Genomic DNA, 24,573 nt, shown 5'->3' on the forward strand with positions numbered 1-24,573 from the left:
GCACGCACTCTCGCATGTATCTCCGCCAGATCCTCCTGGGTACCCTGCTGGATATCCAGCATCTGCTGCCTCAGGGACGATTCCAGAGACACATCATCAGCCACCGACTGAGCATGTTCCTTGTCCCCTTCAGTCCTCCGACTGCCTACGCCCTGGGCACTCTTTGCCTCCACCTGCACCTCAAGCGAGAGTGAAGTGGCCTCACCAATGTGCAGTGAGATAGTAGCCATCAATCTAATGCCACCCAGGTGCTGGTTTCTGCACTGGTGCCTGCCTGGCTGAGAGGGTGTAATGCTGGTGCGTTTAGATCCTCTGTGTCCTCTGCAGAGAGCAGCAGTCCTTCAGGCTCCTGACCCCGATGGGCTTCTGGTGAGCCTGAAAGGAAGAATAAGGACATGTCATTAGTTGAAGTCATTACACTGTTACTGTGCATGACTGGCACCCGGATCAGGGAGCCCTCGTCTTTCCATTATCAATGGGGATTCCATGTTTGATGGTCACACCAGTAGAGAGATAACAGTGGAATGGTTGCTCTTACAGACATTCTGACCTCAGCGTACTGCGCTTTTACCTCCCACTGGCACCCCAACCTCACCCCGGCCGGTTGACCTGGGCACATGGAGCCTCTCCAGCTCCAGGGCCTCCTGCTCGTATCTGGACAGGATTAGAAGGTGGGGCGGTCCTCTGCCAGTCCACAACCCCTCAGCATTATTGTGGGCTGTCTTCTCCTGAAAGTTCAGAGGAGCATTGATTATTCCACCCTGTACCTGCAGCGCCAGTGCAGTCTGGCCAACCCCACCTGAGTGAAACATTACTGGGCTCAGCCACATCGTGACCCTGGAGCCGCCAGACACTCACTCCAAGCAGCCAGGCTGACCTCCTTGTCCAGATGCTGCCTCATTGAAATTTGCCACTCACTCAGACTCTAAAAACCCTGCGGTCCTGGGAGAGGGTGGGGCGGGGAGGGGAGGGGGCACACTCCTAGCTGCTGTGCTAAGTGACCCATGCCAACACGGTACCCACCCTTCCCAATCGCAGGAGGTCATTGAAACGCTTGGGACACTGCACCCAGGTGCGTCTCACCACATCCATGGGAGCTCACCCTGGATGCCACCTCCCCCCAGGCATGTTTGGTGAGGTGGGCGGGCCTTTTCCTCCTGTCCCTTGGGACAAGGATATCTGGGCATGCTGCCACCTCCTCCAGGAGGACAGCGAGACACTGGTCTGGAAACCCGCCGAGCTGCCCTCCCGCCTGCTGCGTTCACCACTGACATTCTCCACAGCTTGGATCCTCCGAGTCACTGGCAGCCTTCACATGGCTGCCACAGCAGCTTGTGAATCGGCCGCTGGGCTATTGGACCCAGTGGACATTGAGCTCCCACCCCTACCCGCCCCTTCACGCTGATGCCAGAGTCGCGCATTACACTGAGCAGGGCTTTCATTGGCCCGCCCATGTAAAATGGCAGTGAGGAGCCGATCGTGGGCGGTGGTCGGGTTCCTGACACCCCCTGCATGTCCCTGCTGAGCCTGCCCGACGAATATAAAATCCTGGCCTATATGTTAGTCTGGCCAGTGTCGTTATGAACACACTGGTCACTGCCTTTATCCATTAGACTGGTCAGTGTCTTTATCCATTAGACTGGTCAATGACTGGTCAGTGCCTTTATCCATTAGACTGGTCAGTGTCTTTATCCATTAGACTGGTCACTGCCTTTCTCCATTAGACTGGTCACTGCCTTTATCCATTAGACTGGTCAGTGACTGGTCAGTGCCTTTATCCATTAGACTGGTCAGTGACTGGTCAGTGCCTTTCTCCATTAGACTGGTCACTGCCTTTCTCCATTAGACTGGTCAGTGTCTTTATGCATTAGACTGGTCACTGCCTTTATCCATTAGACTGGTCAGTGTCTTTCTCCATTAGACTGGTCAGTGCCTTTATCCATTAGACTGGTCAGTGTCTTTCTCCATTAGACTGGTCAGTGCCTTTCTCCATTAGACTGGTCAGTGACTGGTCAGTGCCTTTATCCATTAGACTGGTCACTGCCTTTATCCATTAGACTGGTCAGTGTCTTTATCCATTAGACTGGTCACTGCCTTTATCCATTAGACTGGTCAGTGTCTTTATCCATTAGACTGGTCACTGCCTTTGTCCATTAGACTGGTCAGTGTCTTTCTCCATTAGACTGGTCAGTGTCTTTATCCATTAGACTGGTCAGTGTCTTTATCCATTAGATTGGTTACTGCCTTTATCCATTAGACTGGTCAGTGTCTTTCTCCATTAGACTGGTCAGTGCCTTTCTCCATTAGACTGATCACTGCTTTTATCCATTAGACTGGTCAGTGTCTTTATCCATTAGACTGGTCACTGCCTTTATCTACTAGACTGATCACTGCCTTTATCCATTAGACTGGTCAGTGCCTTTAGCCATTAGACTGATCACTGCCTTTCTCCATTAGACTGGTCAGTGTCTTTATCCATTAGACTGGTCAGTGACTGGTCAGTGCCTTTATCCATTAGACTGGTCAGCGTCTTTATCCATTAGACTGGTCAGCGTCTTTATCCATTAGACTGGTCAGTGCCTTTCTCCATTAGACTGGTCAGTGTCTTTATCCATTAGACTGGTCAGTGACTGGTCAGTGCCTTTATCCATTAGACTGGTCAGCATCTTTATCCACACGCTTTCAGTGTCCTTGACCATTACATTGGGCAGTCGCCTTTGCACTATCCACATGTTGATGACCCTGTTACCAGGTCACCAGCCCCCGGATAAAGCAGGTTTTCTGTTTTAACCGCTGAGACTATATGTTTGAAACTCTCTCTCTCTCTCTGTTGGTGATAATTGGAATTATTTGAGGGCGGTTTCGAGGAGCCAGTGCGATATATTCACAGCCCCTGTGTGAACTCGGGTGCTGTGGGCCGGAGGACACACCCAGGCAACTGATCGGCCACTGGCGGCTTCACCTGTCCGCAGAACGAGAGAGAGAGGGAGAGAGATTTTGTCAAGGAGAGCGGAAGCTCAGGAGGGAGAAACAGACACAGAGAAAGAGAGAGAATAAAACAGAACCAAACAGAACCAGTGGGGCGGGTTTTGCGATCGGAGACCCGGGACTCGGTTGCTGGGCAGAGGGGATCCGGAGCCAGGGCGGCAGTGAACGGATCAGTTTGCAGCCTGATCCTTCCCTCACTAGCTGGACATCTCTCGTTCCCGGTGGGATTTGCTGTGAGCCATGGACTTAAAAAGTGAACTGCTTAAATCCATCTGGTACGCCTTCACCGCCCTGGACCTCGAGAAGAGTGGGAAGGTTTCCAAGTCTCAACTCAAGGTAGGGAGGAGGAGGAGGAGTGTGGGGGGATCGTGTCCGGGACTGGAAATGATCTAATTTATCTGCAAAAAAAAACACTTCAGCTCTGAGCTGCCAGCCCTCAGGTCGGTGCAGAGACTAAGGTGCAGGAAGTTCTCCCAGTGTCCTCTATAACTCCCACCCCTCATCCCAGTGTTGGCTAAGCCTTTGGGATTGGTAAACGTGCCTCAGTTGGGAGCCACTCGGCCTCTCTCAGGTTGTGGGTTCAAATCCCGCTCCTGAGATTTCGGGTGATGCTCCCCAGTACTGGGGGGGGGGGGGGGGGGGTGGGGAGGGCTGCAGTGTCGGAGGTGCCCTCTTTCGGATGAGATTTCAAACCTCTGCCCCCTCCAGCGAGCACTAAGGAACCCCATGTTTGACTTCACGGAAGATTGGGGGGGGGGGGGGGGATCAATTTTCTGTCTGGTGTGCCGCCCACCAAATCGGCTTATGAAAGTGGATGGTGCCATCCATTAAAAGGGAAAGGGTCATAAGTTCATAAATAGGCCCCTTAATGGGGAAGAAGCAAACTATTAAATAGGCAAATTAAAAGGGGGGAGGACCAGCCAAGAAAAATAACTTAAGAAATTGGAGCAGGAGTAGGCCATTCGGCCCCTCGAGCCTGCTCTGCCCTTTGATAAGATCGTGGCTGATCTGTTTGTGTTTCAACTTCCACATTCCCATCTACCCCCGTAACCGTTGATTCCCTTGTCGAACAAGAATCCGTCTCCCTCTGCCTTAAAAATATTCCATGATCCCGCCTCCACCACCTTCTGAGGCCGAGAGTTCCAAAGTAGCACAACCCTCAGAGAGAAAATATTTCTCCTCATCTCTGCCCTAAAAGGCCAACTCCTGATTTTAAACGGTGCACATGGAAGGGTAAGAACATTAAATCTGTGCATTATTCAAGATTACTGAGGTAAAGTTCCTATTACAGTTTAACTACGGTGAACAGCTTTTTCTGTTCCAGCTTGCACTGACTGTAACAAGCTCATTCAGCTCACTAAACTCCCCTCCCTTGCCCCAGTGCCTGTACACACCCTGCCACCAGAGCTGTGTCCTACATTGACTCTATAACTCCCAGGTTACCACAATCCCCCTCAACCCATTAATAAATCTCTCATTTACCAGCCGGTGTGAGATCCAAGTCTGTGCAAAATCGAGCTGGAAAAAGTCAACAGAAGACAATATAATTGACCTACGTTAATGGGGTGTCCTGGGAAATTAACATAAGTACCGCATAGCCCAGGGAACCGGAGAGTGCAGAGAGTAATGAGTTGAAGAGAGTGAGGATAATGAGTTATAGAGACGGTGACGAGCAATCATAGAATCCCAGAAGCTTACAGCACAGAAAGAGGCCATTTGGACCATTGTGCCAGTTCTGGCTCTTTGAAAGAGGAGCCCTGCTTAGTCCCACTTCACCACTTTTTGTCTGCAACGCTAGGTTTTTATCTGTCCAACTCCTGTTTAAAATTATTTTTAGAATCAGCTTCCGCCACTTTTACAGGTCGTATTCCAGATCCCAACAACTTTTTGAGTGAAAACATTTTTCCTCATCTTTCCTCTAGATATTTTGCCAATAGTTTCAAGTTCATGACCACTGATTATTGACCCACTCACCACAGGAACAGTTTTTCTCTCTTAACTCTACAAAAATCTCAAAACCTCCGTTAGGTGAAAACTATCATCAATTGTTGTAAAAACCCATCCGGTACATTAATGTCCTTTGGGGAAGGAAATCTGCCATCCTTATCTGGTCTGGCCTACATGCGACTCCGAACCCACAATTTCACTCTTAACTTCAATCTAAAATGGCCTAGCAAGACACTCAGTTCAAGGGCAATGAGGGATGGGCAACAAATGCTGGCCTTGCCAGTGACACCCACATCCTGTGCAAGAATAAAAAAAGGTCACCTCTCAACCTTCTCTGCTCCAAAGGGAACAATCTGAATTTTTCCACCGTCTCCTCAGAACTGAAGTCCCTCATCCCTGGTAACGTCCTGGTAAACCTCCTCTGTACCCTTTCTGATGCCTTCGTTCCTATTCATGACAGTATCGGTAGGAGTAACCACCGCACAGTCCTTGTGGAGACAAAATCCCATCTTCACATTGAGGATACCTGTTATTACACAGCAGTTGGTAAAGTTGAGCTATTTAAAATCCCAGAGAGAAACTTTAAACAACTGTCATACCCTTATTTTCAAGTGGTGTGATCGAGATGCAGTTCTGAATTCAGGAATCAGACTATCAGTTCTCGAGTGGTTTTTTACATCAAACTACATGAGGTTTTTATTAATTTACACAAGTTAAACATATACGCACGGCTACAAATTACGACGATTATAACTTTTTAATAAATTCCCAAACTAACCTCCACTAAGGCAACAACAACCCATAGACTTTAACCAGACACGAGGCAAAGCATTTTCACCGTACAATTTTAAAATGAGGTTCCTTTCAATTTGGTTCCTTTGCAGACTGTTGTAGGCTTCCAGCTGCTTTGATGTTACGTGCCTCTGCTCTGCACACACAAAATTGCTTTGTTATACCCAGCACTTCTCTTTGAATGTAAATTCTCATTGTATCACCAGGCCCTTTGAACTCCACCTCTTCTAACAATAAAACCCCTTTCATAGAACGAATTTTATTCGCAATATAAACATATTGCTTGGTCTCTCCTAGCTAGGTGTAAGATTTTACCCCCAGTCTTTGAATGCTCTACCTCTACCTCTCTGTTTACATCTCAAAACTACTATACATAAAAGCACCCAGACTAGCTGGCTTTAACCCAATAAAAACACATACAGACACACCCACACCCTCTATTTTAAGAAAAATAATTTCCAATAACATTATATACATTGATAGCATCATGATATCCCCCTTCCTATCGAAAAATTAACTGTCATAATTCTAAAAGGCGGCTTCATTTTTTTAACCCATCTCCCACTATCTCCCAACTTATTACACTATTAAATTGCCAGATGCATGCATTAACATAACTATATATGTGTATATATATGTGTGTATATATATATATATATACACAAGTCCTTGGTGTCAACAGAAATCATGCCAGTCCAGTGTCCAGGTTTAAAAAAAATGTCCAATCTTCCTTTAAGCTTCAAACTCTTGGTAACACATCTACGAACAGATTTTCTCTTCCAGTAATATACATAGATTAAATGGTTGTAATAATAGACTCCATCTGAAAAGTCTTGCACTTTTGTCTCAAAATTTGTCCAAAAACTTCAAAGGACTAAACATTTGTTTCTGATGAAATGTTTGCAACATAAATTTCAAAATGCTACAATGCTAACACTAAACCCAAAATTTCTTTTTCCATCGTTGAATATCTTCTCTGTTGTGCATTCTGCTTCTGTGAAAAATGCCCTCGCGGTTTTTCAATTCCAATGTCATCTGGTCTGGAAATGTTAACTCTGTCTTTCCCTCCACAGATGCTGTCAGACCTGCTGAGTTTTTCCTGCAATTTTTGTTTTTGTTTCAGATTTCCAGCATCTGCAGTATTTTGCTTTTATCAGCCCCAATGCCTATAATGCTTGTGTCAATGGCCAACTTAAATTGCTTGGTGTAATTGGTAGTGCCAAAACTGGTGTTGTAGTTAATACAATTTTCAAACTATCGAATGACTTCTGACACTCCAGTGTCCATTGAAACTTCTTGTTCCTTTTTAATAGTTCAGTCAGTGGAGCAACCACTTGGCTAAAATTTGGTACAAATTTCCGGTAAAACCCACTCATGCTCAGAAATCTCAAAACTTCTCCTTCTGTTGTAGGCACTGGGAAATCCACAATAGCCTTGACTTTCGTATCTCCCAGAGCCACTTACCATGTCCAATGGTATGGCCTAGATACATAACTTGCGCTTTTGCAAATTCACTTTTAGCCAAGTTTATCACCAAATTAGCTTTTAGTAGTCGAGTAAGTCATTCTTCAGATGCCCTAAATGCTCCTCCCGCGTCTGATTGAAAATGATTAGATCATCAATATAAACAGCACAATTGCTAGGACCTGCAATTACTTTGTTTGTCAGTCTTTGAAATGTCACAGGTGCATTCTTCATACCAAATGGCATGACTTTAAACTGGTATAGTCCACCTGGCATTACAAAAGCCAATATCTCCTTTGCTCTCTCCGACAACGAAACCTGCTGATATCCTTTTAGCAAGTCAATCTTTGTGATAAGTTTCGATTGTCCCACTTTCTCAATGCAATCCTCCAACCGTGGTATAGGATATGAATCCGCTTTTGTCACCACATTCACTTTTCGATAGTCCACACACAGTCTTGGTGTTCCATCTGGTTTCGGTACCAGTGCAATAGGCGAACTCCAGTTACTGCAACTAGAGTCAATGATATCATTTTGAAGCATGAAATTAATTTCTTTTTGTACTTGTGATAACTTTGCCGGATTTAATCTATAAGGTTGTTGCCTTATTGAAGATGACATTTCTATACATACATTATGTAAAGCTAAATGTTTCTTTCCCAACTTATTTCTGCAAATAGGTTTGTGTGACTGCTTTTCCAAATCACTTTGACACTTGCTTGGAAGGTAGCTCAACATTTCATTTAAATTTTCAAGCAGCCCCTTATTATCCAATTTGATTAGAGGAAAATCAATTTCAAAGTCCTGCACTTCTACCTCTTTCTCATCTTTAGGTAAACCATATCTTGTAAAAAATTTAATTAACTCCTCCACAATCATTTTAGTTGTAATATTTTGTGAAGGTATCACTTGAGGAAAGCTGGTAGACACATCCATTATTGGCAGTAAATACTGATTTCCATTTTTAGTGTAAGGAAGAGGTCCTATCATGACCACAATCAATCATGACCCTGCTAAAAAAAATCTTCAAATGTTGGTATAGGGGTTATAGGTGCCGGCTTAGTCACTGTTTGTGGATTCCCTGTTACTTGACATGTATGACAGGTTCTACAGAATTTGACTACATCCTTGTGCAATCCTGGCCAAAAGTAAAAACCTCCGTGTCTTTTCCTGTGTTTTGCTAATTCCTAAATGTCCCCCCAGTGGAATTTCCTCAGAATCTCATTTCTGTACCCTAATGGGATAACAATCTGATGCACCTCCTTCCAGCTTTCATTTGCTGAGACATGATCCGACCTCCTCTTTCTCATTAAAATATCTCCCTGAAGATAATAACATACCGGAATACATTTTGCTTCTGTTTCTGAATAAGCTTTCTAACATAACTGCTTTAATTGCAAATCATTTTTCTGTAACTCCACTAACCTCCTTGAGTTAAACACTTCAGCTGAATTAAAACAAAAATACTTGGAAAAACTCAGCAGGTCTGACAGCATCTGTGGAGAGAGATACAGTTGACATTTCAAGTCCGTATGACCCTTCATCAGAACTAAGAAATATAGAAATGAGATGAAATATAAGCTGGTAGAGGTGGGTGGGACATGTAGAGCTTCAGCTGAATTGTCCTGTATTCTTTCCTCCTGAACAATGTTATCAAACAAAGTGCTAGCTAATTGGATTTTGACACCATCTTCTTGCTTTTGAACTGCCTACCTTTCTTGTTTTCCCTGGTCTGCCCTATGAGGTTTTGATCTCGCTACAACACAATCGGGAAACAATGCAGGATGTTCCTCTGTAACACCTCTGCTGAAAACGCTTCTATAGGCTGCTCAACTACCACAGGCATCATCCACATTTGTGACCCAGCTATATCATTACCCAGAATAAATTGAATCCCTGCAATGGGCAATTTTTCCACCGCTCCAACAATAACTTCACCCAACTTCCACCTGCTCTTTAAATTTACCTTCACAACGGAATAGACTTAGTACCTCCATAAACCCCACTTATTGTTTCCTACTCCTGCAATACTCCCTCTGAACAACAAATACCACTATCCCACAACATTAAGGATTGACTAGCCCTGTGTCTCTTAAAATTTTAAGATCTTTACCTACTCCAGCCTGTACACATGGAAAGACTTTCCCTTCACGTACAACGTCTTTAAACATTTCTGCAACCTGCTCCTCAGAATTCTCTTGAGTAAACTGTGAACACATTCACACTTCTTTACCTGTCACTGATTCTCCATTTCACCCATTCACAGACCACTGGATTCTCCGATGCCTGAACCTCAAAACCCATGGTACTTTTACTTCCAGAGCTTTTCTGGACCCCAATAATTCCTACAGAATTTCCCTGTAACCTCCAGCACACTGACTTTGTGTGCCCCACTTTATTGCAATGAAAACATCTCAATTTTCGAATGTCACTTCTACCTTCAGCACCTTCCTTTTTATTCTGAGAAAAAACTTCCTGGGAACTTCCAGCTGCTCCTTCTCTTCCCTGAATACCTGCCTTCCTTTCACCTTCCCACTTTTTAATCCTTTTCCAATTTGAAGGGGTGATGAGAAAAGATTTAGCTCTACGAGCTGACTCATAATCATCAGCCTTCTCTGCTGCTTGTCTTACAGAACCAATCCTCTGTTCCTCCGCATGAGCTCTTACTACAGAAGGGATTGAATCTTTAAATTTTTCCAAAAGAATTACTTCCCTAAGAGCTGCATAGGTTGTCCTATTTTTATTGGTCGTATCCACGGTCAAAATTACTTTGTTTTACGCTTTCAAACTCAATATAAGTTTGCCCAGGCTGTTTTCTCATATTCCTAAGTTTCTGCCTGTACGTTTCAGGAACCTACTCATACGCACTCAAAATAGCCTTTTTCACCACATCATAATTCATTGACGTTTCTTCTGAAAGCGAAGCATATACCTCATGCACCCTACCCACTAACTTAGACTGTAATAATAATGTCCAGTTTATGTGGCCATTTCATCTATTTAGCCAGCCTCTTAAGTGAAATAAAGAATTCTTCAATATCTTTTTCCTCAAACTTTGGAAGAGCTTGTACACATTTAAACATCTCTCCACTGGGTCCTATCTAGAGACAAATTCTTCCTTACCTACTGACATTTTTTTTTAACTGACAACATTTTCATTTGGAATTCTTTTTCTCTTTTTCTCTTTCCTTCTTCTTTATCTTCACAATTCCCTTTCCTGTTCTTGTTTTCTCTCCTGCCTTTCTGTCTGTCCCCTTTTAAAAACCATTTCTCTGTCCTTTGCTTGTTCAAATTCAAACGTCTTCATTTGTAATTGAAGTCTCGCTACCTCCAGCTGTGACTCACTAGTGTCAGGTTTCACTTCCAACTGTAGATGCTGTGCTATGCTTTTAATTATATCTGATTTCCCAGCCTCTGTAGATAACCCCAATTTTAATTTATCTGCCAACTCTGTTAACTTACTTTTGGTTATTTTCTCCAACCCAATCTGAGTTATCTCTTCTACTCCCGGACAAGTCTTAGCAATTGCCAAAGCCATCTTGCAGTCTCATCATCACTTATAAATACCTCACCAACTCCTGAATTCAAAGTGCTTCTCATACTTGTAACTTTAAGATTCACCAATTCCAAACCAATCAAGGAATTGGAAATATTTTTATCCTGCAAGAGCCCCCAGTTGTTATGACACAGTGATTGGTAAAAGGCTGTTATTTAAAATCCCAGAGGGAAACTTTAAACAACTGTCATAACCTATATTTTTAAGTGGTGTGTTTGAGTTGCAGCTCTAAATTCAGAATAAAACCACCAGTTCTCGAGTGGTTTTTTACATCAAACTACATGAGACATTTATTAATTTACACAAGTTAAACACATACACATGACTACAAATTATTACTATTATAACTTTTTGACAAATTCCCAAACTAATCTCCATTAAAGGCAACAACAACCCATAGACTTAACCAGACACCAGGCAAAGCATTTTCACCTTACAAATTCAAAATGAGGTTCCTTTCAATTTGGTTCCTTTGCAGACAGTTGTAGGCTTACAGCTGCTTTGATGTTACATGCCTCTGCTCTGCACACACAAAACTGCTTTCTGTTATACACAGTACATCTTTTTGAATGTAAATTCTCATTGTATCACCAGGCCCTTTAAAATCCATCCCTTTAATAATAAAACCCCTTTCACAGAACCAGATTTATTAGTAATCTAAACATTGCTTGGTCTCTCCTTGATGGGGGAAGATTTCACCCCCAGTCTTTGAATGCTCTATTCAACAAAATGCAAGTGTACCTCTATCTCTCTGTTTATATCTCAAAGCTAGTATACATAAAAGCACCCAGACTAGCTGGCTTTAATCCAATTAAAACACACAGACACACGCACAGACTAAACCTCTATTTTGAGATAAATAATTTCCAATAACATTATATACATTAATAGCTTCATGACAATACTCTATATCGTGTTGTGTGGCACTAGCTAAGTGAGATAGATTTTGAACAGACCCAGCAACTCAAGACTGGGCATCCCCGAGGCACTGTGTGCCATCAGCAGCAGCAGAATTGTACTCGAACACAATCTGTAACCTCATGGCCTGGCATATCCCCTACTCTGCATTTACCATGAAGCCAGGGGATCAACCCTGGTTCAATGAAGAGTGCAGGAGGGCATGCCAGGAGCAGCACAGGCATACCTAAAAATGAGGTGTGAACCTGGTGAAGCTACAACACAGCATGCATGTTAAACAGTGGAAGCTGCAAGTGATCCCACAACCAACAGATCAGATCTAAGCTCTGCAGTCTTGCCACACCCCGTCGTGAACAATGGTGGACAATGAAACAGTTAACTGGGAGTATTGAGCTGGAAAGGTGTGGAGTAATGAGTCAGAGAGTGGATAGTAATGCATTGGCGAGAGTGTAGTAGTAAGCTAGAAAGCTGGATTTCCAAGAGTCAGTGTGAATACTGTTGTGAGTGATGAGTAAACAGCTGTAAAGAGTGGAAATGAATGAACTGGAGAGTGGGAGCTGGAGACACTGTGTGGAAAGCTGGGAGCATGCAGTGAGAAGCTGGTGAGAGTGGACTGACTGGTGTAAGGAGCTGGAGCTGGGAGCACACAGTGCGACTGCCAGTGGTGTGAGAGGAGAGTTGACTTTGTGATGTGCTGTTTGGTCCCATCGACAGGACTCCATTGAAATGCTCCTGTGTGTTTTCCAGGTGCTGTCGCACAACCTGTACACGGTGCTGAACATTCCCCATGACCCCACCACCCTGGAGGACCACTTCCGTGATGACAATGATGGACCTGTTTCCAGCCACGGCTACATGCCTTACCTAAACAAGTATATCCTGGACAAAGTGAGTCGGTGCACAGGATTCTGCTTTGACTGAACCATGGCTGTCAGCGTGACGTTCCCATGCTCACACCAACTGTTTCTATTCAGCCTGGCTGACGGTGGTGGGGGGAGCTTACACATGCGCACACATGCACACGCACACGCACACACACAGCAGCACAGGGTACAACACTGGTGCCTGGCTTCTCTGCCTCCCTCCGAAACCTCATGCTTGCCCCATGTCTGGCCCAGGCGCATGACTGGAAATATACTGAGGTCTGAGCAATAACTCGCATTTATGTAGTGTTATTAGCATAAAATGTCCCAAAGTGCTTCACAGGAACATGATCAAACAAAAATTTAACACTGAGCCAAAAGAGGAGATATTAAACAGGTAACCAGAAGCTTAGTCATAGAGATAGACTTTCAGGAGTGTCTTGAAGGAGGAGAGAGAGTGGGATGGAGAGGTTTAAGGAGCAGCGATATATTTCCAAGTCAGGATGGTGTGTGGCTTGGAGGGGAATTTCCAGGTGGTGGTGTTCCCATGTGTCTGCTGCCCTTGTTCTTCTACATGGTAGTGGTCGTGGATTTGGAAGTAGCCTTGGTAAGTTGCTGCAGTGCATCTTGTAGATGGTATACACTGCTGCTACTGTGCGTTGGTGGTGGAGGGAGTGAATATTTGTGGATGGGGTGCCAATCAAATGGGCTGCTTTGTCCTGGATGGTGTCAAGCTTCTTGAGTGTTGTGGGAGCTGCACTCATCCAGGCAAGTGGGGAATATTCCATCACACTATGACTTGTGCCTTGTAGATGGTGGACAGGCTTTGGGGAGTCAAGAGGTGAGTTACTTGCCACTATGCGTTGGTGGTAGAGGGAGTGAATGTTTGTGGATGAGTATCTCGGAGGGTTGTGGGATTGGAGGAGATTACAGAGATAGGGAGGGGTGAGGCCATGGAGGGATTTGAAAACAAGGATGAGAATTTCAGAATCAAGACATTGCTTAACCAGGAGCCAACGTAAGTCAGCGGGCACAGGGATGATGGGTGAACAGGACTCGGTGCAAGTAAGGACACTGGCAACAGAGTTTAAAATGACCTCAGGTTTATAGACATGAGAATGTGGGAGATCAGCCCAGGGTGCATTGGAATAGTCAAACCTAGAGGCAGAGAAGACAGTGGATGAGGGTTTCAGCAGTAGATGAGCTGAGACAGGGCTGGAGTTGGGTGATGTTTATAGAGGTAGAAATGGGTGATCTGAGAGACGGCGCTGATATATAATCGGAATCTCATTTTGGAGTCAAATGTGACATTAAGTTTACAAATAGACTGGTTCGGCCTCAGTCAGTTTCTGAGAGAGAGTTGGAATTGGTAGCTAGGAGATGGAGTTTGGTTCAGGGTTCTAAACCAATGGCTTCAGTCTTCTCAAATTTTAATAGGAGAAAATTTCTACTCATCCAGTACTGGATATCGGACAGGCAGTCTGATCATTTAGAGACAGCAGAGGAGTCGAGAGAGATGGTGGTGAGGTAGAGCTGGGTGTGTTCAGCGTACATGTGAAAACTAACACTGTGCTTTCAGACGATGGCACCAAGGAGCAGAATGTAGACAGAAATAACAGGGGATTGGGGGACACCAGAGATAAAGGTGTGGAAGAGAAGCCATTACAAATGATACTCTGGCTACGATTAAATAGATAAGATTGGAACCAGGTGAGAGCACTCCTACCCAACTGGACAACAGTGGAGAGGTGTTGGAGGAGGATGGTGTGGTGAACTGTGTCAAAGGTTGCAGACAGGTTGAGAAGAATGAGGAATCCTCACTTACCCTATCAAAATACCCCATTGGTTTGAACACCTCTATTAAATCCCACCTCCAGCTTCTCTGCTCGAAGGACAATAACTCCAGCTTCTCCGGTGACCTCACATAACTTGATGTCCCTCATCCCTGGAACCATTCAAGTAAATCTCTTCTTTACCCTCTCCAAGGCCTTAAGACCTAGACATCAACAGTTCACTGCACTACTTGCTGATGCCTGTGGCCCCAAGTTAGCTGGGTTGATCTCTTCTCCCTGCCCCACAAGATGAGAGGAGTCTCTAAGACCCTCGGCACTATGTCCTTTCACCCCTGCCTCTTTCCCCACATGAAGCTTAATGTTTTAATGTTTCCTAAGTTGTACCTGGCTGTCTTATCGGGGGAGGCTGCTTGTGGAAAGTTATCACCAGGGGCCCATGTGAGGAAGGAAACAGTTGCAGTCTGAGCTTGGCTTATTGTACATCAACACAGACAGGCTCACGAGGCTAGCGTTACTTTTAAAAAAATTGGTGACAGATTGTTCAAGGTTAAATGTGAAGTGTTACTGAGTCTGGTGGGCCCAGCACTCACTCTGACTGGGACAAATGCTCTGAAACACCTCTGCCTCCCTCTCTCCATGTACGGTCTGTAAATTTAGCTTCTCTCTAATGTGTGTACACTTATTCCCAGGACGATGGTAATATGAGAGCTTGCTCTGTCTGCTGTGGGTAAGTTAGTGCATGTCAGATAATGGTTACGCCCCACGTGTTTCCATGGATACGTTTATCTGAAGGTGGCCTTGAATTGTCACAAATGCCAAAGATCTTGCCTGGATTATTGTGAATGATTTTTGAAAGGGATTGGATACCTCTTGTTTGGAAGTTTGCTCGGTCTGTGTCTCACTTTCCCTGGTGGGGGTCATCCAGGAGAGTGGAGCTGCCTGAGTGTTTCACACCAGAAACGCCAGGAAATTGGACGGGTGTCTAAGTAGCATAGTTGGGGCCTTACTTTAATATAATTAATGGAAAACTGGAGGGTGCTCCAAGTACACAACAAAATCTGATTGGACCGAGGATTAGACAGAAATCTGTTGAAGTAGGTCTCAGTCCATCTCTTGTTTTGCTGCTCCTCCATACTGCTTTGTTATTTAACTCTAACTGACTGTAAATTCTACTTTAGGATCTTGGGGTTGGCAGGGATTGGTGAAATTGGATGGAGAAATATTAGTTCTCCCCCAAACTTGTTTGGCCTTACCTGGGAAAGTGGAAAAATCCTCCCTCCTGACAAGTGCTTGGATCCAGCAATGGAGAGAGGTGATGTCCTGCTTGACACTCCAGACCTTCTCGAGAGCATCAACCCTTTTTAGATTTTAACCATTACGTTTTGTGTTTGAGAAAGACTCGTATTTTACAGAGGACCTCCTCCCAGCTCTGGGATATCACAAGCACTTACCTTTCAAATTAATTTGCACCTAGCCAGGCCCCACAAGCAGCAAGGTGACAACCGTCAGATAATCTTTTTAATGATGTTGGTTGGGGTATAAATCTTAGCGAGGAAACAGGGAGAACTCCCCTGCTCTTGGAATATTGACCTGTGAATCTTCTGTCTACCTAAGAGGCAGACAGGCCTTAGTTGAGTATCACATCATCATTGATACATGGAATGAGTGGGTTGTCTTATGAGGAAAGGTTAGACAGACTGAGCTTGTTTCCACTGGAGTTGAGAAGAGTGAGGGGTGACTTGATTGAAGTTTACAAGTTCCTGAACGGCCTTGACAAGGTGGACGTAGAAAGGATGTTTCCTCTTGTGGGTGAGTCCAGAACTAGGGGGGCACTATTTTAAAATTAGGGGTTTCCCTTTTAGGACAGAGATGAAGAGAAGTTTTTTCTCAGAGGGTTGTGCAACTTTGGAACTCTCTGCCTCAGAAGGCTCTGGAGACGGGGTCATTGAATATTTTTAAGGTGGAGGTAGACAGAATTTTGTTAGGCAAGGGTATCAAAAATTATTGGGGGTAGATGGGAATGTGGAACTCGAAACACAAACAGATCAACTATGATCTTATTGAATGATGGAGCAGGCTTGAGGGGCTGAATGGCCTACTTCTGCTCCTATTTTGTAAGTTGGTATGAAGGTCGGCACTTCTGACAGTGCAGCACTCTCTCTTTACTGCACTAGAGTGCGAGTCAAGATTCTACAATCAAGTGTCTGAAGTGAAATGTAAACCCAGAATCTTCTGGCTCGAGAGATGAGAATACAACCAATTGAGCCACCGTTGATAATTCCACTCCTGTTCCTGGTAATATGGCCACTGAGACTATGAATAACTTGTGACACACTGAAAGGTGACATTCTCCTTTGATTACAATGCTTTGTCCATATTGTATTTAGTGTTTGGAGCATGTGTGGGTTAGGGGTTCTCCAATCCCAGTCAGGGAGGTGGCAGTGCTGGGTAGCTCTGCCTTTGCAGCCTCCAGGCAACCCCATCATGCTTTGTAGGGATGTCTTCACTTCAGTCATCAGAGCCGGGTCCCAACCTCTCGATGGCACAGCTGTGCCATCCTGCCAACTCCCGGGGGTGGGGGAAGGGGGCAGCTGAGGGTTGCCAACCTTTCCTGATTGGCCTGCAGGAATTGAAGATTGGTCTCCACGATACTACTGGGAACAACAAGAGAAAATTCATAGGAGCAGTCGAAACAATTGCAAGCTTTGAAAAGAAAATTGAACACTTTCGCTCATTAGTCAGAACAAAACATTGGGGATTAGAAAAAAGGAGCTGTAGGACTGAAGTTGAGAATCATTCAGTCAAGTAATGAAGAGTGTGCTGACTTGTTAATTGGTGAAGGAAGGTGGGCGCCATGAGGGTGGGGAGTCAGTCGATCAATGTTGGGGGAGGGACGGTTAGAAGTCGTGTGATGAAACCTCCAGGAATGCACCCAATCAGAGTTAACAACCCTAAGGAAGCCAGAGATTCGGATGGCCAACAAAATCTTTTCCTCTGCCACACAGATTGCCAGTAATGAGCAGGGAATGATCCTTCCTCAGATTGAATCAACCTCTCTCGGGTTGAATGGATCACTCTCAATTCGGATAGACGACCATCAAATTCAAATGGATCCATGTGGGATTGACTGGACCCCTGTTGGATAGAATGGATCCTTGTTGGATCAAAGAGACCCTATCAGATAAAACAGATCCATGTCAGACTGAATGAACCTGCATTGGATCAAATGGATCTCTATCAGATGCTATGAACATACTAAATAGGAGCAGGTGTAGGCCATTCAGCCCCTCCAGCCTACTCCACCATTCAATACAATTATGGCTAATCTTCTGCCTCAACTCCACATTCCCGCCTTCTCCCCATATCATTTTATTCCTTGAGAGGCCATTAGAGGATGCTGACAGAATATTGGGAGAAGTGGCGATGATAGGCAAAATAGGGTGAAAATTGATTCAAAGGTGGTACTGGAAAAGCTGGCTTTGCTCAGAGTGGATAAGTCACCTGGTCTGGATGGCTCGTATTCCAGGCTGTGAAGGGAAGTGGGAGTGGATACAATGGAAGGGCTTGCTATAATCTTCCAATTCTCCCTAGATATAGGGGAGGTGCCAAAGGATTGAAAATTTGCGAATGTGACAGACACAGTTTAACATCAGTGGTGGGTAAAGTTTTAGAAACTGTAGTTAGGGAAAAATTAAACAGGCACTTTGAGAAATTTGAGTTAATTAAGGAGAGCCAGTATGGATTTATATAAGGTAGATTGTGCTTGATCAGTCTAATTGAATTTTTAAATTAACTAACAGAGAAGGTTGATGAATGATATGTGGTAGATGTTGTCTATATGGATTTTAAGAAAGCATATGACAAAGTATCACATAAAAGGCTGGTTAACAGAAAATGGTTGCTTTTCAGACAGAAGGATGGTAGACAGTGGAGTTCTCCAAGGGTCAGTGTTAAGATGATTGCTGTTTCTGGTATATATTAATAATTTGGATATTAGAATACAATTGGAGTAAAATTTCAAAATTGGCTGATGATACCAAACTTGGAGGTATGGAAAATAGGAAGATGATACAAATCAAAGAAAGATTTGCATTTATATAACCCTTTTCACAACCACCGGAAGCCTCAGTTTGCTTTACAGCCAGTGAAGGAGTTTTGAAGGGTAGTTAGTCACTGTTGTAATGTAAGAAATGTGGCAGCCAAGTTACAGACAGCAAGATCCCACAAACAGCGATGTGACAATGACCAGATAATCTGTTTTTGTGATGTTGATTAAAGGATTAATAATTCCCCTGTCCTTCTTCGAAATAGAACCTTGGGAGTTTTCACAACCACCTAAGCAGGCAAATGGGGCGGGGTTTCGATTTCATGTCTCATCAGAACGACGGCACCTCCCGAGTGCAGCACTCCCTCGGTAGTGCAGTGGAGTGTCAGGTTTGGTTTTCGTGCTCAAACCCTAGAGTGGGACTTGAACCCAGTGCCTTGTGATTCAGAGGAGAGAGCGCTACCAAGTGAGGCATGGCTGATCATCCATCCCTTCATTCCCCCGTCCCTCCATTGCTCCAATTTTTTCCATCCTTCCATCCCCCCCTCCCACAGGTTTGGATAAGGTAGATAAAGAAAGACAGTTCCCGTTAGCTGACAGTACATGGACTAGCGGACACGATTTAAGGTTTTGGGTAAGAGATGTGGAGGTGTTGTGAGGAAAAGCTTTTTACTTAGTGAGTAAAATGAGCTGGAACTCACTGTCTACGACGATGGTGGAAGCAGAGACAATGAATATTTTCAAAAGGAAATTGGATAGGCACTTGAGGGAAGTAAATTTGCAGAGCTATGGGGATAGAGTGGGGGAATGGGATTTACTAGATCGCTCTGCAAAAAACTGGCATGGAGATGATGGGTGGAATGGCCTCCTGTGCTGTAATGACTCTGTTTCAGCCTTGAATATACTCAGCAATGGAGCATCCATAGCTCTCTGGACAGAGAATTCCAAAGATTCACAGTGAAGTAATTTCTCCTCATCTCAGTGCTAAATGATTGGGCTCCTTATCCTGAGACTGTGCTCCCATGTGTTAGATTCCCTGGCCAGCAGAAACAATCTCTCAGTGTCTACCCTACCAAAGCCCCTTCAGAACCTGACAGAATAGAATAAAATAGATGACTGTCAGATTGGATGGACCCAACTGGATCCCTATCAGAATGAAGATTCCTGTCAGATCGAATAGATTCATTTCCAAATGAATGGACCTCCATCAGAGAGAATGGATCCCCAATGGATAACATTGTTCCCCATAGGATAGAATGGATTCCATCGAAGTGAAAGGACCCATATCAGATCAAATGGATAGCTATCTAACAAAATGGATTCCTATCCATCAGACAGAACCTTTTATAATTGAATATTTGATCGAATGAACTCCTATCGATTAGAATGGATCCCGGTTGGATAGAGTGAACTTCTATTAGATAAGGTGGATTCCTATTGGATAGACTGGATCCCTATTGGATAGAACATGCCTTCAAAGAGAATGGATCACTATCGTAGAGAATGGATCCCTATCAGTTCGATTGGACCCCAGTCAGATAGCATGAATCCCAATGTAATTGACCCCTATTGGATTGACTGGCTCTCTACTGATAGAATACCCCTTATCTGATCAAGTGGTCACCTATTGGATAGGATAGATTGTTTTCAGATAGGCTGAATTCCTATTGGATAGAATAGATCCCATGTTGCACAGAATGGATTTTTACCTGATTGAGTGGACTCCCATAGACAGGATGGGTTCCTATTGAGTTGAGTGGATCCCAATCAGATTGAATGGAAATCTGTGGGATTGAATAGTCATCTCTCAGATCATTTGGATTCCTATTGGATAGAATGATTACCCTCTCCTCCTGCACCCCACCCAACCACCCCATATCAAATGGATCCATTATTTGGTGGAAGCAATTTCTATTTGATTAAATGGACTCCTAGCAGATACAATGCATCCCTGTCAGATTAAGTAGACCCTTATTGGATTAGTTAAAATGGACCACAGTTGAATCCAATGGACCTCTATTGGATTGAATGGATCAATAATGATAGAATGGCACTCCCCACAATGAGGCCTGAGTTAAGTCAGGACACCATTTGTATAGTTAAAGAAGGACCCTGCCAGTGGTAGCTTAGCTGCCTGTTTAGAAGCCTGAGTGAAAATCACAATGACCGGGGCCCATTTCCAGTAGCAAATCAGCCCAGCCGTTTTCAGAGCCTACCCAGCCTGTTTGTCTCATTTGGGTGATTAGGGTTAAAATCCCATCCCAGATATGAATGTTTTGGATGAAGATTTGAAAGAAGGTAAAGTGTTGATGTGAGTGTGGTCCATTTGGGATAGGGAATGGAAAGTGAGTTTCCTGAGGAAGGGTCTGGTGTGATCGGAGTGATTGGACTGGGGAGGGTGCAGGGTGGGCATGAGCTGGAGGAGGGGGTTGTGGGGTGGGGTGGAGGATAGCCGAGGCTGCATAGGGCATGAAAACACTTCCTCTTTATTTATTCCATCTAAATCTGTATTCTGCCTCCCTCTCCCGGGAACCTGCAGGGCCCACCCCCACACCACCCAGCCTGTACCCTGTCTCCCTCTGCCTATATTCAATCTCCCTCACTCCCCACCTGCATCCCCCTCTGCGTCCCCCTCTCCGCCCGTGCTCTGTCCGCCCTTGCTGCCTGTATCACCTCTGCCTGTGTCCTGTTCCTGTATTTTGTGCCTGCTTGTATGTATCCTGTGTCCTGGGCCTGGACAACATGGCCGCTAGTGATGAAGTGATGGAAGTGGGGGATGGGTAAAAGCAGTCTGGGCTTTCTGATGCAGAACAGAGATCAATGGCTTTATGAGGTCAGAGGAGGTACACAAGAATTGCTGCCTCAGCTGGTAGGAGTATGTGGGGCCCCAGACTATGCTAGGTGGAAGGGTGTTGCATGTGGAAGGGGAAAGGTGCCAGTGTGATGGAGGGTGAAAGGTTCCTGTGGAAAGCCAGTCAGGGAGAGGAGCAGTGTCTGTGCTGGGTGTTGGGACTCCTGTGGCAGGCTAAGGGAAAGGGAAGACAATGGTGGAGGTAGGACATGCTTGGGGTTGGAGTTGGGAACAAGGAGGCCATTGTTGTTGGTGAGAAGAAGGGTCAGGTGGGATAACAGGAAATGGAAGAAACAAGAGAAAGGATTAGGCAGCTGTAACTGAGGCGAGAGGAGGGCCCATGAGTTTGGGTGGCGAGCATGATTTTGACTTATGGGTGATCGATAGGAGATCACCCATAATCAATCCAATAAGAGAGAAACATTGCCATCTTGGGCCCAAATGTTCCTTGTTCTGTAATTCTTGGTATTGTTTGTATGAAAGCTGTTGACCATCTGACCTTCCCAATGTGCTGTCCCTTCTCACTCCAGGTGCAAGATGGGAATTTTGCCAAAGAAAGATTCAACGAACTTTGCTGGACTCTAACAGCCAAGAAGAACTACAAACCATTGAGAGACCAAGGCCTGATCTCAGAGAGAGACGCCTTCAAGCTGTGGTGTCTCTTCAACTTCTTATCAGAGGACAAGTACCCCCTGGTTGTAGTCCAAGAGGAGGTGAGAGTCAGCTTCTCACAAAGGGAGAGCTGGAGGGGAGGGAGTTAGGCTTTGATGTGGTGAGGGGCTGGGGGGACTTTGTAAGTAGTTGTGAGGTTTGTTGATGGAGTTTATAGGCGGGGTCTAACACGCTCACCAAGTAGGCAAGTCATGAGACAACAACTTGCACTTACATAGCAACTTTAACACAGTGAACCGTCACTCCACAGGAATGTAATCGGTCAAGATGTTTTGCCGAGTCAGGGAAGGAGAGATGAAGACAGATGACCAAAAGCTGGGTTAGATGTGCAGGAAGGTTGTGAAGGAGCAGGGCAAGGCAGAGAGGTGGAGGGCATTTCAGGTGGAGGAGAGGTGTATGGAAGACAGGGCTTAAGCTGAAGGTGTGATCACCGCTGGCGGCATGATTAAAATCGGGGATGTTCAGGAGGCCGGAAATGCAGGATCTCCGAGATCTCGGCGGTTTGGGGAACTGGAAGAGGTCACACTGATAGGGAGGGGCTGTGGCATGGGGGGGATTCGAACCCTTTTTTGTGGACAGAGAGGGAAAGGCAGTGTTTACATGTGGCAAGGTACTGTAGTCCGCTAAATAAGAAAGTGGGCAATGGGCTTTAGAAGCAGTTGGGTGGTTACAGCATTCTGCTGGGTTCTGATGTCAGACATTCAGATTGATTTATGGATCTGACACGATCTTGTGGACAATGTTGGAGACTAAATGTTGTCCATACAGATTTAATCTGGAGAGAGCCAGGCTCCCAGCCAAGGCTGCAGACGTTCTGTCACAAGCAGCAGTTGGGCCAGTTCTCCCCCCACTCTGACCCCAAATGAGTCCACTGTGCTGACATGATGGTGAGATCAGGTGGAAACACCAGAAACAGGCATTTGTTTGAGAGAAGGGCAGGCTTGGACAGTTTTATTTTACATAATAGTTTTATTTTAACATCAATATTCATTTTTGTTCTCTCCCTCATGGTTCCGTTTCTCACTGGACACACCCTGAGCAAAATTGACCAGATTCTCGTGTCCAGTCCCACTCTCTCTCTCCAGCTCCGATGGTTAATTCTCCCCAGTCCCACTCTCTCTCTCCAGCTCCGATGGTTAATTCTCCCCAGTCCCACTCTCTCTCTCTCCGGCTCCGATGGTTAATTCTCCCCAGTCCCACTCTCTCTCTCTCCAGCTCCGATGGTTAATTCTCCCCAGTCCCACTCTCTCTCTCCAGCTCCGATGGTTAATTCTCCCCAGTCCCACTCTCTCTCTCTCCGGCTCTGATGGTTAATTCTCCCCAGTCCCACTCTCTCTCTCTCCAGCTCCGATGGTTAATTCTCCCCAGTCCCGCTCTCTCTCTCTCCAGCTCCGATGGTTAATTCTCCCCAGTCCCGCTCTCTCTCTCTCCAGCTCCGATGGTTAATTCTCCCCAGTCCTGCTCTCTCTCTCTCCAGCTCCGATGGTTAATTCTCCCCAGTCCCGCTCTCTCTCTCTCCAGCTCCGATGGTTAATTCTCCCCAGTCCCGCTCTCTCTCTCTCCAGCTCCGATGGTTAATTCTCCCCAGTCCCGCTCTCTCTCTCTCCAGCTCCGATGGTTAATTCTCCCCAGTCCTGCTCTCTCTCTCTCCAGCTCCGATGGTTAATTCTCCCCAGTCCCGCTCTCTCTCTCTCCAGCTCCGATGGTTAATTCTCCCCAGTCCTGCTCTCTCTCTCTCCGGCTCCGATGGTTAATTCTCCCCAGTCCCACTCTCTCTCTCTCCGGCTCCGATGGTTAATTCTCCCCAGTCCTGCTCTCTCTCTCTCCAGCTCCGATAGTTAATTCTCCCCAGTCCCACTCTCTCTCTCTCTGGCTCCGATGGTTAATTCTCCCCAGTCCCACTCTCTCTCTCTCTGGCTCCGATGGTTAATTCTCCCCAGTCCCACTCTCTCTCTCTCTGGCTCCGATGGTTAATTCTCCCCAGTCCCACTCTCTCTCTCTCCGGCTCCGATGGTTAATTCTCCCCAGTCCTGCTCTCTCTCTCTCCAGCTCCGATAGTTAATTCTCCCCAGTCCCACTCTCTCTCTCTCTGGCTCCGATGGTTAATTCTCCCCAGTCCCACTCTCTCTCTCTCCGGCTCCGATGGTTAATTCTCCCCAGTCCCACTCTCTCTCTCTCCGGCTCCGATGGTTAATTCTCCCCAGTCCCACTCTCTCTCTCTCCGGCTCTGATGGTTAATTCTCCCCAGTCCCACTCTCTCTCTCTCCGGCTCCGATGGTTAATTCTCCCCAGTCCCACTCTCTCTCTCTCCGGCTCCGATGGTTAATTCTCCCCAGTCCCACTCTCTCTCTCTCCGGCTCCGATGGTTAATTCTCCCCAGTCCCACTCTCTCTCTCCAGCTCCAATTACCTGCAGTTACCTTCTGCAGTGAGGACCTCGCTGGACCTTCGGGGGGGTGGCATTTATGACTCATGACACAGTAAGACCGCGTGAGACAGGAGTCACATGTAGACCAAACTATATGGCGGTGGCACCTTTCCTCAGTCGGTAACACTCTCGCCTCTGAGTTGGTAGGTTGTGGGTTCAAGCCCCAAAGTGGAGACTTCAGCACATAATCCCACTCTCCCCAGAGTTTTTAAAGTGGGCTGCATGCTCAGTCTTTCCTGATGCCAGATTGTTCAATG

The 24,573-nt window shown here is 45.5% G+C and overlaps 1 protein-coding gene across 2 annotated transcripts in view; it reads left to right on the forward strand.

The window, feature by feature from the left end:
* The first annotated feature begins 2,882 nt into the window (after nt 1–2,882).
* The window catches only part of LOC121293228 (differentially expressed in FDCP 6 homolog), a 164,806-nt gene continuing 143,115 nt past the window's right edge, over nt 2,883–24,573 (forward strand). For both annotated transcript variants that reach the window (XM_041216078.1, XM_041216080.1), the window contains exons 1-3: nt 2,883–3,324; nt 12,413–12,553; nt 21,748–21,930. In XM_041216078.1, the coding sequence (XP_041072012.1) occupies nt 3,229–3,324; nt 12,413–12,553; nt 21,748–21,930 (420 nt within the window). In that variant the 5' untranslated portion in view covers nt 2,883–3,228. The remainder of the gene's footprint in view (nt 3,325–12,412; nt 12,554–21,747; nt 21,931–24,573) is intronic.

The sequence above is a fragment of the Carcharodon carcharias genome, chromosome 21 (genome assembly GCF_017639515.1).
Source record: "Carcharodon carcharias isolate sCarCar2 chromosome 21, sCarCar2.pri, whole genome shotgun sequence".
Taxonomy (NCBI): Eukaryota; Metazoa; Chordata; class Chondrichthyes; order Lamniformes; family Lamnidae; genus Carcharodon; species Carcharodon carcharias.